At 44.5% G+C, this 15797-nt stretch overlaps 1 protein-coding gene across 1 annotated transcript; it reads left to right on the top strand.

The window, feature by feature from the left end:
* The first annotated feature begins 2063 nt into the window (after positions 1 to 2063).
* On the top strand, positions 2064 to 10903 carry UCHL1 (ubiquitin C-terminal hydrolase L1). The gene is made up of 9 exons (XM_065405221.1): positions 2064 to 2096; positions 2308 to 2319; positions 2854 to 2982; positions 4753 to 4903; positions 8022 to 8107; positions 8188 to 8239; positions 8828 to 8890; positions 10063 to 10121; positions 10468 to 10903. The coding sequence occupies exons 1-9, from the start codon at positions 2064 to 2066 to the stop codon at positions 10552 to 10554; spliced, it is 672 nt and encodes a 223-aa protein (XP_065261293.1). The 3' UTR covers positions 10555 to 10903.
* Positions 10904 to 15797: the final 4894 nt, after the last annotated feature.

Genomic DNA, 15797 nt, shown 5'->3' with positions numbered 1-15797 from the left:
ACCTAATTTATTAGAACAGTAACAAGAGAGTCAAAAGAGTAAGACTTTATGGTTTCCAATAGGCTTAGCCTTAGATAGATACTTACACCTAATTACAAAAAATAAGTTACTTAACTGAGTTAACTTAGAAATATGCAAAACACAATGAAATGAATTGTTTAAAAAATGACAGGATGTTGCCATGATGCAATAAAAAGATAGGTCACCGCCTACATCACAGCATTTTTGTTGGAATATTTGACAATATTTTACCATGGACAAATAATACGCTATCAATTGATGTTCTTTGAGACCAGTCAATTGACTGGTGTGCCAAACCTGCTTGTGACCTGATTTGAATGGTTGTTAATACTGCAAACTGCTAGAGCTAGAACCAATGTTGTGTTCTATCTGAAATCTTGTACTGTACTGCCAGCTTTCAAACAGTATAAACCAGTGGTTCTCAAAGCTGGTCTGCCGCTTGTTCAGGGAAAGCCCCTGGCGGGACGGGCCAGTTTGTTTACCTGCCGCGTCCGCAGGTTTGGCCGATCGCAGCTCCCACTGGCCGCGGTTCGCGGCTCCAGGCCAATGGGGGCTGTGGGAAGTGGCGTGGGCCGAGGGATGTGCTGGCCGCCCTTCCCGCATCCCCCATTGGCCTGAAGCAGTGAACCACAGCCAGTGGGAGCCACGATCGGCTGAACCTGCAGATGCGGCAGGTAAACAAACTGGCCTGTCCCGCCAGGGGCTTTCCCTGAACAAGCGGCGGACCGACTTTGAGAACCACTGGTATAAACCATTACTTTCTACCTGTAGGAGTTCATGAAACCATTGTTGCTACTCTCCTCAGCACTTGAGGAGTGATGTTTACCTGCACTACAGGAGCAGGGGAGGCTGTGTCAGTTAGGGAGGAGTCATGTCTGCTTTGCCTTGTACTTGCAGCATAGCATCTTGGCTGCTGAGTCAGCTGTCTGGCCCTCCCTTTGGTACCTTTCAGTGGTCAAGGCACTGAGGCAGGGAGCAGTAGCAATAAAGCCCATTTTTCTTTTGAAAAATAGGAAAAAATTGAAGTGTAAGATTGAAGAAAGTCTCATGGAGCCTTCTAGTGGGGGAGTTGGGAGGGGAAAGTACATGGGATTTAAGAAACCTTCCTCAACCCCAAGGTACCCTAGCATTTATAAAATTATGTAGGAATAACTCTGGATCCCTCTGCCAGCAATGAAGTGGTTAATCTGTCCATTCCCATCAAGAGCAGCAAAGAGCTAGAATTTCACACAAGGCTTGTGGGGAGGGGGAAGTGATGGCAGGGTTTGGAAGCTGCCGTTTTCTCAAGTATTTTCTTCGTGATTTTTATTCACTATTTGGTTGGGGGTGGGGTTCTTTTTTAACCTTGCTATTTTGAGCAACACAATGGAGGTCGTGGACTAGTCAAATACAGACTTCCCATGATTGCAAGATAACCTCTCTCCATGTGTTTTTCTAGTGCTGCGTCACAGCGCTCGCCTAGAACATAATACACTTCTGCAGTTACCCGGTAATACATTAATCCATGATACTCCGGGAATAAACGGTGCAGCATGACCCCACACTCCGCCTAACAACACCCGGGGTAGATATGACATTAGCATCACCCTAGTCCTCTCTGGCACCACACCCCTGGCAAACCTGCTCCCCTGTTGCTCTTGCTGAACACCACGTGTTTTTCTCCTGCTCCTGGCAACGTCCACACAGAGGATCAGGAGACCTGGGGACCAGCCCTGTCCCGCTGCGCGCTCCAGACACAGCCCACAGGCATGAACCTGCCATTACCGCACCAGGGAAACGCATTGGAGGGTTTGGTGGGTGGGGGGTGGGAAGTACCATTGTTTCTTTGGGGGAGGGGGGAGAAACGGACAGCGATGAGCAGCCGAGTGTTTCCCCCTGGATTGGTTTTGCCCCTGCTCCTCCTCCTCCCCCCTGCAGAGGCCCGGAGTGAGTCGGCCCGGCGGTATATAGCGCTGGGCGGGCGGCTCCTGTGTTTGCAGAGCAGTCGGTCCCATTGAGTCTCCTCTTCGGTATCTGCTTCGTAGCCATCGACGTCGTGCACCATGCAGTGGCAGCCTATGGAGATTAACCCCGAGGTGAGCGGGTGCAGCGGGGAGAGGGGTTTGGATTAGGGCTGCCTGGAAGATCGGGGTGGGAGTGGCGCTGGGCCCCGGGTGACAGGTGGGGTGCAGGGCTGGGCGACTGGGGGGGGCAGGGCTGCTGGGCGAAGACCTGGGTGGGGAGCAGGGTTGGGGGATGGGCGGGGCTGCTGGGGTCTCCCACTCTCTCATCCGCTTTGTCTTGCAGATGCTGAACAAAGTGAGTGGCCGGCGCCGGAGGAGCCGCGGGGCTGTCGGGCCGGAGCAGCAGGCGGGAGCGGCTTCTTCTCGCCTCCCTCCATCCCCGCCGGAGTGGGGCCGGAGCGTGATGTCTCGGGGCGCGGCTGCCCCGTCACGCCTCCGCAGGGGGGCTGGGCGCGGCGCGCACTGCGGGGCCGCCACGGAGGGGGTGGGAGGGGGTTGCAGTCGGGGTGGGGCCGGGCGCCCCATCGAGCGCTGCCCGCCTCTGAGTCCGCCCCACGTGCGGGGCCGTGTCCTGGGTTCGGCGGCAGGTGGCGCTGCGGCCCCGCGGTTTGTGCTGTGTCACTGGCTGGAAGCGGGCCGGGGAGGGGCGGTCTGGCCGCGGGTCTTGCTGCCCGGGCTGACTCCTTTATGGCTGTACAGCGGGTGGGGCTGCCTGTGTTGGGATGTGAGGGGTGGGTCCCTGGGCTGGGGGCCCCTGCTTACTCCCACCCTTCCCTGATGAGCACACAGCGAGCTGGGTATCCCGTGCCTCATGTCTCTCTCCCTGCAGGTGCTGTCCCGGCTGGGAGTTGCCCCTGGCTGGTGCTTTGTGGATGTGCTGGGGTTTGAGGAAGACTTGCTGAGCTCAGTGCCCACCCCGGCCTGTGCCCTGCTCTTGCTCTTTCCTCTTACTGCCCAGGTAGGTACCTGGGATGGGGAGGGGCAGCAGCTGCCATTTCTGCAGTGCTATCCCTGTGCAGGGGAGACAGCCTGCTGAATCAGCAGGGGCCTTTGTTTTCCTTTTTCATATCTGAGATTAAACCTACTATATAGGTGATACTAAACAGAAACCCCACTGATTCTCTTCCCTTGTGTGATGTTATGGGATACACGTGCTGCTTGGCACTGGCAGGTGGCCCACCCCAGGAGTGTCTTACTGTGATGTGTGGTAAACTAACATGATGCAACACCTAAATGTGCATTGCAATTAATAGATACTTTGTGCAAAGTCCGTAATGTTCAAATACGTTCTTCTGTAGGTCTCTACCTGAAATTCTTTCTTTAAATTGATGCTCCCTTAAATCTGCAGAAGCAGGTTTCTCTAACCCAGATACTAACTTGACAAAACAAAGAAGGCAGACCTACTTAGACTTGTAGAAGAGAATGCTGTGTCTCTTTCCCTACTCCAAAACTAACATGGCAACGCTATCTGGCAGGTGGTACAACTGAACCAAATAAATCACTTCCTACTAAATTCTCAGTCAGGAAATGAAAGTTCCAAGACCTGATATCCAGACTTCTGACCTGCATCTGTCTATTAGATAGACAATGAATTAGCTAATGTATGCATTCTTCAAGACAAAATCTGAATGGGGGGTGTCATGCATCTGATGGAGTGAGTATTCACCCACGAAAGCTTATGCTCCAAAACATCTGTTGGTCTATAAGGTGCCACAGGACTCTTGTTTTCAGTTTACTATGTAAATTATGACACAAGGGTAATTTATTTCACTTAGATTGGGTTGAGGAATGAATTAATACTGTGAATGTACTGGACTGAGGTGATATCTTGCTGTCACTGGGGCTTCCTCAGAAGACCTGTAATCTGCTTGACCACATGACTGTCTAATTAGAATAGAGTCTAGGGATTCTTCAAGGGAAGAATAGCTTTTTAGATCTACTGAAACAGTACTAGTTATCTCAAAGCTTACAAGTCAGAATACTGTATCAGTGTATTGGCACTTTGCTATTGTCTAAGTTGGCAGTAAGGGGGGCTGCTCACTCATAGTAATTCTAATATGAATTCATACTTGACAAGAGGCTATAAACTTGGATGCACAGTTAAAACCTCAAATTTACTAGAATGACAGTCAGTGGTCTAGACTATAACTGTATGCTAATTTAATAGCAAATAAGGAGCTGAAACTACTGGGAGCATGGGGGAGACATTCTGATATTGCTGGTCCTGTAGCTGGCTCAGCTGAAGCTAAAGGTATCTTGAGGATGAGAATAGAGGAGGTAAATATAACAATTCTTTGTATGAGCAACATCTCTCCCACACTAATTGTCTCCAAATATATGAAATACAGCTGATTAGGGAAGCCAGCTACAAAAAATTCTGGCTCTAACTTAGCAAGCTCTTGAGTGGATTGGACAGTAATGAGTCCTTGGAACTTGATTTCTCATGCCAACTTTTGTATCGCTGATAACTGTTTCCTCTGGGCTATTAGGTGGAGTCCCATACTACAACTTGGCTCATGCACCACATGTACATTATGCAGTACTAGACCAATGTCCTCCTAGTAGAAGTAAAATCATGTGGGTTTGTTCCAAAAAGGATGGCTTTCTGGTTACATTAGAAAGCATCAGAGGGGAAGTGATCTTCCACAACTGACTTCCCTGTTAGACTCTGTAAAGGATTTTAAGATGTCTAGAAAATCAAACTGTTGATGTACGTACTTATTTGCAGCATGAAAACTTCAGGAAAAAACAGATTGAAGAATTGAAGGGACAAGAAGTTAGTTCTAAAGTGTATTTTTTGAAACAGACGGTTGGCAATTCCTGTGGGACAATTGGCCTGATACATGCAGTTGCTAATAACCAAGATAAATTTGCATTTGGTGAGTATAGATATTGAGCCCTTTTCCTTTAAAAGGGAACTTCCTCATTAGGCCACTCACTGATCTATGTACCCCGGACCCGCTGTAGCTAAAGAGCTCTTACACTAGCTACTTAATTTATTATATTGCTAAGACTAGGTTTGAGAAGATCAGATCTGACTAGAGAGCTCTTCCCTTAACATTTCACTACAAGAAACTTAGACTTCAATGGCTTATGGTATCTGCCCATAACTGAGTGACCTATACCCACTGCTACTTGAGTAACAGAAGGGGAATATGCTAGTCTCTGAGGTTGGACAACAGTGTGTTTTCTACATTGAGTCTGACTCTTGGTACCTGAAGTGCTGGGAGATCTGATCTAAAGGGAGGTAATCCAATAGAAATTGGATCTAATTAGCATAAGAATACACCTCTACCCCAATATAACATGACCAATATAAAGCAGTAAAACAGTGCTCGGGGGGACTGGGCTGCGCACTCCAATGGATCAAAGCAAGTTCGATATAATGTGGTTTCACCTATAACACGGTAAGATTTTTTTTTTTGGCTCCTGAGGACCGTGTTATATCAAGGTAGAGGTGTACCACTTGCCTGGGTTTACATACATCAATGGCTGGGGATTTCTCCATATAGAAAGTTTACAAATTACTGGTGTCCAACACAAGCTTGTGAAGTTACTTGTACAGTAACTCCTTGCTTAACATTGTAGTTATGTTCCTGAAAAATGCGACTTAAGTGAAACAATGTTAAGCTAATCCAATTTCCCCATAAGAATTAATGTAAATGGGGGGCAGGGGGTAGGTTCCAGGGAAACTTTTTTTTCATCAGACAAACTATATATTCTAGAGATAAACACTGTTTTAAACAATTTAATACTGTTCATAGCTATGATGATTGTGAAGCTTGGTTGAGGTGGTGAAGTTAGAGGGTGGAAGAGGGAGGGATATTTCCTAGGGAATGCCTTGCTGCTAAATGATGAACTAGCACTCGGCTGAGCCCTCAAGGCTTAACACATTGTTAATGCTGACTCTCATCAAGGCAGCACAAACAGGAGGGAGGGGAGACAGCATAGCAGACCGAGACAGACCCACACCTTGTGTGTGGGGGAGAGATGCACACTGCCCCTTTAAGTAAGCTGACCCACTCTTAAGTGCATTGTCTTTTTAAGTGGCTCCGGAAGTTGAGACAGTAGCTGCTGCCCCAAGCGCTCTCTCTCCCTCCATGTCCCCTCCCTGCTTTATATGGAGAAGGGGTAAGTGGGGTGCAGGGGGAGGGGGACACCCTGACATTACTCCCCCAACAAGCAGGAGTCTCTTGGAGCAGCTCCAAGGCAGAGGGCAGGAGCAGCACATGGGGGAGGAGGGAGGGACACAGCTGAACTGCCAATTGGTGGTTTTGGGGTGGGGAGAGTGAGCTGCTAGTCCACCCTGGTTCCAAGCCCCCACCAGCCAGCTCCAATGGGCTGCTCTTCCTGCAAGCAGTGGAGAAAGCAGGCAGCTGCCAAATGACATTAGAAGGGAGCATTGCACAATTTTAAAGGAGCATGTTCCCTAATTGATCAGCAACAAAACAATGTTAACTGGGATGACTTTAAGTGAAGAGTTACTGTATCTCTTGCATGATAAATCTAGAGCAATGAAATATCTTTGCTGGCACCTGTGAGGCTCTCTCTAGCAAAAGGGTGCTTGGTTTAGCTATTGTCTTAGAATGATAAACTGTAGGGATACCCAGTATGGTAGGGTGGCACCCACTATTCATTTCAGGAAAACCTGGCATGGCTAATAACTAGAATACCTACTCATTCACTCCTGCTCACACCTAAATTTAGTCAGGAAAGTGACTGTAAAATAGTAGTCTTTCAAATTGATGCAGCTACTCGTGTTGGGGTTTCAAGTTACCCCAAGTTGAAGGGGGTTATCTGAGTAGTTATGCAACCAAGGAGCTGGATTGTAAACTGGCTCATGCACCAGACTTCTCAGTTAAAGCACACAGAGAAATTCTGTCCCCTTTCTAGAAATAGATTCTACTGGGACACTAGAAGCTAGGCAGAGTTGTGTGGTTTTTTTCTTGTTTGTTTTTCTTGACTTCATGAAGTCGGAGCATCAAACACCACCTAACTCAGTAGTATTCAACTGGGAATTGGAATAAACACTTTGACTGCTCAGTCCAGAATTAATCTGGAAGCCCTTTTGTGGGGCAGGGGGAAAGGGAGTAGAAAACCACCAGGTGTTTAGGGTTAACATTCCAAATATAATGGTGCTCAGTCACTTATCAGATGCAGTAGTATCTGATGGCATATGGTGACTCTGATTCCATGGCCTTGACCTAAAATTAATTCAAGTTTAGAATTTAGGTATGTTGCAATACTTCAGTAAGTACTGAAGGTAGCATGTTTCAGAGTAGCAGCCGTGTTAGTCTGTATCCGCAAAAATAACAGGAGTACTTGTGGCACCTTAGAGACTAACAAATTTATTTCAGCATAAGCTTTCGTGGGCTACAACCCACTTCTTCGGATGCATATAGAGTGAACCATATATTGAGGAGATATATATACACACACATACAGAGAGCATGAACAGGTGGGAGTTGTCTTACCAACTCTGAGAGGCCAATTAAGTAAGAGAAAAAAAAACTTTTGAAGTGATAATCAAGATGGCTCAGTACAGACAGTACAGACTTGCTTCTTATCAAACTGTCTGTACTGAGCCATCTTGATTATCACTTCAAAAGTTTTTTTTTCTCTTACTTAATTGGCCTCTCAGAGTTGGTAAGACAACTCCCACCTGTTCATGCTCTCTGTATGTGTGTGTGTATATATGTGTATATATATCTCCTCAATATATGGTTCACTCTATATGCATCCGAAGAAGTGGGTTGTAGCCCACGAAAGCTTATGCTGAAATAAATTTGTTAGTCTCTAAGGTGCCACAAGTACTCCTGTTATTTTTGAAGGTAGCATGAGTTTCTAAAACTGAGTGTACTGGGCAGCCTAGATACATAGTTTACAGATATGAATATACATACTATAGAATGTTACACAAACATAGCTTGAGTTGGACTCGCTCATAACCTATATATGAAAACATTGATTGTCTAACCGTGGCAAACTCTTGCACAGATGATGGATCAGCCCTGAAGAAGTTTCTCAAGGAAACAGCTGATCTCTCTCCTGCAGAGAGAGCAAAACATCTTGAAAATAACAAGGTATGAGAATTACTGGATTAGGAAAGTCTTATTGCAGTTAACATTTGGGGTATATTAATCTGTATCTACTTTCTCTTCAGGCTATTCAGGAAGTCCATAATGCTGTTGCACAAGAAGGCCAATGTCAAGTAAGCTTTGCACATGAGACTTAGTTTATGATGATAGGGACTACAGTGCTGTATCTCTCTATTAATACAGCTAATAGGTGGGAAAGGGAGAGGTTCTTTGGATCATGGTCTTGCTCCAGCTTGACAGCACTGCATTATACCATTCCTTCCATTAAAAAAGGCAAATAGGGAAGTAACAGAACTCCTTTCACAAGTCTGAATAAAACTTTTAGAAGCTCCTTATTGCCCAAATGGGTCTTGGACTAAGTTACTTAGAGGATTTCAGAAAACTTCCTCTGTCCGATTTTGATGTTTACAAAAACTGCCATCCTTGAGCAAGTATGGGAGGAGCTGAGAGCCTTAGTCCTATTGCTGACTTGGGCTACTACATGACCTTCAGATGACTTGCTTCTCTCCTTTTTCTATTCCCTGTCTATAAAATAAAGAGAATTTGTTACATCTAGGTATTAACTTGTATTTCACAAATGCAGAGCCAGATCCAGATTCTCCAACAAACTGGAGCCCAAAGTAATTAACTTCATAGATTAGTTTGCTATTAGATACAGCTACGCCATCTTACACTGATTCTGTCTTCTCTCTCTCCAGGTAGAAGAGGATAAAGTGAACTTCCATTTTATTCTGTTTGTCAATGTGGATGGACACCTGTATGAATTGGGTAGGGTTATATAAATCTGTATTTGGAGTAGGCTGATGTAGTAGCTAGCTATTTAACTGTGGCTTTACTTCATGGTGAAAATCAAGCTTGTTTGTAATCAACACATGGGTCTCTAAGTTGCTTACTAGATAAATCCCTGTGCAACCCATTCTGACTGGAAATATCCTGAAACCAATATCTGAGAGCTGTCTTTTTTTTTTTTTTTTTTTCCTGCTTTCCCTCCCAAACGGCTAGACTCTCAATGTTTCAGGCTCTCTAGATCACAGCATTTCTCAAATGCAGCCACCGGAGGCTTTTCTTGCAGCCACAGCTCCTGGGCTGTGACTGGGGAGGGAAGCAGTGGCCCCTCTCCCAGGGGCACCAGCAGGGGTTGGGCCCTGCCCCCCTCCAGAGACACAAATGTTGGAGGTGCAGACAGCTGTTGAATTCCCCACTTCCCTGGGGGTTGGGGGATGGGCTTCAGCCACAGGGCTTCAGGCTTCAGCCACCCAGTCCCAGGCTCACCACCCACACCATCGTCCCTGTGCCCCATGGCCTCCCTGCCCACCTCCCCATCCAGGGCTTAATTTGTCCCAGGACTTGCCTGGGGCTGAGTAAGTCTGCCGTGACAAGTGATATTAACAAACATACAAATTATCACTTTTTGTAGCAGACTTACTATCTAGCAAGTTTATATATTAAAAAAAAAAGTAAAAGAAACAACTAAAAGACAAGAATATGCAAAGCACCTTATGTGTTTCTATTCTGTTTATGTCCACTAAAGAATAGACCACTGTACCTTTTTTTTATTAGTCTGAAAAACCCTATGTAGATTGCAATGATTTGGACATGTGTATGTGCATATTTGGTTTTCCTGAAGTTAATTAAATATTTTAGGAAAAATTGTCAGTGTGGCCACCAGCAAGAGTTTGTGGCCGCATTCTGAGGCCACCAAAAATTAGTATTCTCCTAGAGTAGGGGGTTAACAAATTTGCCTCCTTCAATTCCACGTTGTGGCCACACTTTACTGACCTTACCAATAAAGAGTCTTGCTCTGCTATAATAGCTCCTGAATGATTAGGAGGTGTGGGTTCAGGAAACAGCTGTCTACAAACACACCAAAATCAGACAGCATAGAACTAACGTTTAAAAAAACAACTGTGCTGTCAAGTAATGAGGTTGTTTCTTTATAGATGGACGCATGCCATTCCCTATAAATCATGGAGAAAGTTCAGATGACTTGCTATTGAAGGTAGGCTCAGTTACTTCAGTTATGAGTTCATAGTGTCTATGGATCCAGGGGATTCTAAAGCTGCATCTCTGCAGCATGCCTTCTTGAGCCAATTGCAGTTGGTCTGCTAGCACAGCAGTCACTTGGCTTGAAAAGCCTCAAACAGTATCACTAGCCTCTAGGTAGCATAGTAAGCAGGTGCTACGGGGCTAGGTTCAAAACAGTCTCTAGCTAACAAATACCCTTGGCTTAACAAGGATGGCACACAGATTCAGGTGTTTTTGATTAACTTTTTGGAGAATATTGCATACTGGCTGTGTATTACTGCAGCCTATAGGAGTACTAAATAAGAACTCTTCTCTTTAAGGGTTCTGCCAAGATCTGCAGACAGTTCACACAACGTGAGAGAGGAGAAGTTCGCTTTTCTGCTGTGGCTCTCTGTAAGTCTGCCTGAGATGCTGAAGAGGGAGTTGAAGGAAGGCAGTCTAATAGCACATCAGTAAATGCAGTTTCAATCTTTCATTGCTTCAGTGCTTGTTAAATCCAATCCCTAGCTGGTTTGGCCAGTTTAAACAGTTCTTCAGAACTACTTCCACCTCCAGCATACACAAACAACATCAGAAGAGTTTAAGAGAAATAAGCTCAGACTCTAATAGGAACTGTTCTGACAACTGTCTTTGGACTCTTAGGCCCTGATTTTTTCACGTGTTCAGTAAAAAATGCTTTACATGGCTTGTTTAACCTGTGCCTATAAGTTAAGCTGTTAGTGATTTCCTGTACTTAATAGGATAAATAAACTCTTCTGCTGTTAAAGTGACTGGATTAGTCTTTCAATGTGGATCTTCATACCAGCAGAGTTAACAGTAACATGACTGTACACCCAAAGTAGGCCTCATAAGGGTGTTAATCACCAGAGGGCAATGAGACATAATAGATAAAATAGCACTTCAAACAAGAACAGGAACTGGAGGCCCAAAGCATGGGTAACAATGCTCTAACGCTTAAGTTAGTGGCCCAAAACTAGGACCTATAGGGGTAGAATATCCATTTTAGAGCTGCTCTCTAAACTTTTATTCTGTGCTCTAAAACATCCATCTGTTCTTAATCACTACTGGATATGCATGTCTCTTGGCAAACAGATGAAATACCTCATAAGGTAATGAGGGCACAGTAATTCTGTATTGACTGACTAGGCTATGTCCACACTCACTTATGTCAGTGTAACTATGTTGCCCAGGGGTATGCTTTTTAAAAAAAAAAAAAAAAAAAGCCCCTGCCCTAGTGACATAAGTTACACCAACCCAAGCATTGGTGTGGATAGCACTGTTCACTAGAGCTCCTGCTGACATAGCTACCACAGCTCACAGGCACTGGAGTAATTAGGCTGATAGGAAAGCTCTAATCCAGGAAGGCAGGCTTGTTCAAAAAAGTGGGGAAGGGGGCTGTGAAATGAACACTTAAGGGAAACTTGGTCTAGAATTCTTAAAGGAGATGGGGATTGGATCAGACTGTTACAATGCTATTTGCTGTTCATCTTTCTGTGGTGTCCATCTTAAGCTTTTTGTGCACTTGCAACCTATTCCTAGGAAGTGAGTACCTCTGGCTACTGGAGTTACTTTAAAGTGATCCATGATGCTAACTTCATTTTAAAAATTTACTTTCCATCTGAGTGTAGAACAATCCCGTTCTGCCAGGTATTACTAGCAACTTTTGGTAGGTGGAGAGAAGCAGGGCTAGTGTGGTATCTTCAGGGAAATCCCCCATACTTTCCTTTCATAGGATATGAACCATCCTTCCTGCCTCTGTGCCATGCCTTCTAACTGAGTGACTCATGCTGCCTAGCAACACATCTGTATGAGGGAAGCTGCATGCAGTGGGAACACAGAAGAATTCCAGGAGCACACTTCCCCCGGATGGAGCAGGGGAAGGAGGAGGAAGTATAGAGCCAGGCCACCAATTTAGTGTACCTGTAGGAGCATACTTTTATCCCCACTCCAAGCTTTATTAGTGCAACAGATCTGTTCCCTTAAGTTTATATATAAATAAAAGTTGTGTAGTTGAGTGCAGTATTTCTGGCTGAGCCACAATCCTTCTCTCAAAGGCTAGACACCTCAGTCTAGCAGCTACATGGCAAAACACAACTAGTATCCTTAGGTGTTTTTTTTTCAAATAGCAGGGAAGTTGGGGGTGTGGTGTGTGTGTGTGTGGGTTTTTTTTAATATCTAGTAGTGGTGATCTCAAGGCTATTCTCAACTAAGCTGCTAATCTCTACATATGTACCAGCTGTCCTGTTGTTTGGTTGGTACTGTCCAGGGTTTTGAACTCCCTTTTGGGCACAATTCTAGTCAACCAGTAGGGCTGTTACCAAAAACAATTTTTTTTTTTTTCTTTAATTTTTTGGCCTTCTGCCAGTGGGAGCTTCTGTGTAAAGCAGGTGAGAGTCCTATAATTTTCTCCCCTATCTCAGCTACTTCTATCCAGTGCAATCTCAGAGAATGAAGACAAGGAGAGCAGGCTGCCACTGAATGAAAAAGTGAAAGGAGAGGGTTAACTTCTTTCCTTCCACTAACCCAGACATCATACCTTAGAGCTGAGGCTAATGTAGCAGAGACCTGGGCCAAGCAAATTGGAGTGAGTGGAAAGGAGGACAAGAGGAACTGAGGCAGGGGAAGATGCAAGCAAACTTTGGGCACATGAACAAAAGGTAGGAGATCTGAGGGCTTCCCTAGCTACAGAAAGGAAATGCTGCTAGAGAAGGAAAACAAATCTATTGCCCTCTGCCCTCCAAACAACACTGCCAGTAGTCTGCTACCCCCCTTGCATCCTGCACACAGACAAGACAAGTGTAGGAAGAAGAGTGGTTCAGGCTGGGGAAGATTGTAGAACCTTTGGGGATCATATTTGCAAATAAACATCCCAAATTCTAGATAATTATCTGAACACCAAACCTGTAGAAGCTCTTCTAAGAGTAATCATTATTTGTAACAAGAAATACCCAGTACTTAAAGAGCTATATAATTGTTTGTGCTGATGTAGTTTGTGGTCCCTTTGTGTGAGGGGCTGTACAAATACAGCTTCTGCCCTGAAGGATGTGAGCATGTGCAGGGTCAAAGATAAAACCGGAATAGACAGACAGCAAGTAGGCAACATGCTTGAGGTCATGTTAGATGTATGAGGGGTTAAGAGGTTTATTTTGTTTTTGTTTTTTGAACTGTTTTACCCTTTTACTACTTGATATCTAATTTAATCCTTGTCTATGGTACTTTTACATTTTAGGAAGGGGGCCTGGAGCCTATGATCAATATTTTTATTGAATGTTACCAGTCAGATAAACACAATGCATTTATTACTTGCACCAACATATGCTTTTTAAAAGTAACTCAATTTCAGTGTTTCTATTTTAATCATAATCTGCTTGAAAGCAGACTTATTCTGTTTCTTGTCTTTTCAAATTTTGTTTGTTCTACCTGTATCTTTTAAATTTAATTATCTTGGCAAAACACTTGACATAGATTTGGCTGCTGCTGTACTAAGACTGCAGCCTATCATGCTGACCAGTATTGCTTCATTGTTTACTTTGACTCCCACACCAGCCTGGCTGTAGCGAGCTGTCTCTTGTTTTATTACTTAGTTTTTAAACTCTTTGGGGGTAGGAACTGTCTTTTGTTCTGTTTTGTACGGTGCCTATCACAGTGGGGGTCTTGGTTTATGACTGGGTCTCCTACATGCTATGCTAACATAATTAATAGTAATAATCCTCTCAATTTTTTTCTCAAATTTGCTCCCTCCAGATTAAACTCACCCTCTTGCCCCTGCGTGCCCTTAGCTGACCTGGGACAGTGCATAATTTGCCCTTATCCTGTTGCTCACCTTCCCTATCTCCCTTACCCACCCACAATTGGAAATTTGGGTGGGTAACAGTTACAGGAAAGAGCAGATACCATCAATGTTTCCAAAGATCAAGTAACTTTTGCTGCTCTCCCCATTCTGCCTCTCCAGCTCACCCAGTGTCTCTGCGATTAGCTATTGCTGCTCTTGCTTTCCAGCGTGGGAAGCATCTCACTAGGTAAATGAATTAAGAGATTTCTGTTAATTTAAAATTCACCAAAATTCATAGTGCTTTAGAGCTAGCATAGCAGCCCCAAGATGTCCTGCTTATTTGTTCTAAATGTTGTGTACCACCAAGCCCTGTAGTTAAGGCACATCATAAAAATAAAGCCATTACACCACAGCTGTTAATGTAAAGAATCAGGAATACTATTTGTATATTAATGCCATGAGGAACCATTTAATAATAAGCACATGTGCAAGTTTATCTTTAGTATGGCATATTACTAGTGTCATGTTAAAATGTCAGTGTTGTGCACTTATTGTATGAGAGCTTAAAACAGGAAAGAGGTTAGGTTATAGCCACTCTTTCTTTGGTTAGTGGTGGTTTGCTGTGTCAGTGTTGGCTTGAAAGCAGTTTGAACTTGCAAGCACTAATAAAGCTGGTCGGTAGATGGCAGCATTGGGAAACTTACAGCAGCATGTAGCAAGCCTTGACCCAAGACCCTGAGCCAGCTGCACTGTAAGCACATGAGTAGTCCTGTTGCCTTCACTGGGACTACTCACAGCCTTAAGTGCCCTTATGATTTAGGGCCCTATATGAACATACTATCCTTAACTTAGGTAAAGGTTAACTCATTTGTAGGGCCTGATGCAATGCCTGGACAAAGCTTTGGATCAGGTCCTTACTTTATCTACCCTAGGCATAGAGTTGCACCTGCCTTCAGTTCAGTCTATAATATTACATAATGTCCATACTGCAATTGCTAGCTAAAATTGGACTATGTCTTTTGAGAATAAAGGGAGCAGAGAAGTAATGGGGGACCATGGCAGCATGCAGCCTTTGGTACACAGACAAGTTTTGCTTGCCACATAAACACAGAAATATGCAAGAAAGAAAAGAAATAATCTGAAAAATGGAAATAGATTTTTTGTTGCCATTTTAAAAATTTTCTCTGCTGTATTTGAAATCACAATCGTTCCATGTCTCTAACCTATAACAGGTCTTGTGCACTGTTGTGTTTCCTTATCTCGTTCCTCTCATCACTCTCCTCTATGCCAGACTTTTTGACACATCATATGCACCCGCTGAGGACATGAACAGAGATTTCCCCCCAGTAGCTGCATGCCTGATTAGCCTTATCCCTGTTTGCCAGCTCTAGCCATCTGCATGCCAAACCATCTTGCTCAGGAAAGGTTAGTTGTGGAAGTTGAATGAGAATAAAAATACATTGGGAAGGGTTTCTTTGTACCCTGACGGTAGGAATTAAAATATCATTCATGTGGTGGTGGTTTGTTTCATTTTTCATTCTTGTGTGTAAAGATTTAGATGGCCACTAGATAACTGCAACACTTACAACTATCACTTCTACATCAGCCAGACTCCCTGCAGGAGTGGATTTAACTGTCCACATTTATTGACCAGCCCCCTGGCAGTCTGTTGTTATAACAGAGGGCTGAAATGCTGCTACCATGGTGTAGCCAGTTGAACTACACCTTGTACTCCTGAAACTGGGGCAGCTGCTCTGTTGTCTCTCTTCCTCCCCATACTTTGGGACGCTGCCTCCTGCGGCAGACTGAAAACAGCGCCCTCTTGGGTGCTGTTTTTCCATTTGGACCTGCTGTAAGACTGGCAGCAGCTGCTTCTAG

The sequence above is a fragment of the Emys orbicularis genome, chromosome 5, assembly GCF_028017835.1.
Source record: "Emys orbicularis isolate rEmyOrb1 chromosome 5, rEmyOrb1.hap1, whole genome shotgun sequence".
In the NCBI taxonomy this organism is placed as follows: Eukaryota; Metazoa; Chordata; order Testudines; family Emydidae; genus Emys; species Emys orbicularis.
Note: the sequence above shows the minus strand (reverse complement) of the source record. Positions and strands in the feature narration are given on the sequence as shown.

Coding starts and splice junctions, on each gene's coding strand:
- UCHL1 (XM_065405221.1), top strand. CDS start 2,064: ATGCAGTGGCAGCCTATGGAGATTAACCCCGAG. Junction 8,240..8,827: donor AGAAGGCCAATGTCAAGTAA/GCTTTGCACATG, acceptor TCCAGGTAGAAG/AGGATAAAGTGAACTTCCAT. Junction 10,122..10,467: donor CAGATGACTTGCTATTGAAG/GTAGGCTCAGTT, acceptor CTTCTCTTTAAG/GGTTCTGCCAAGATCTGCAG.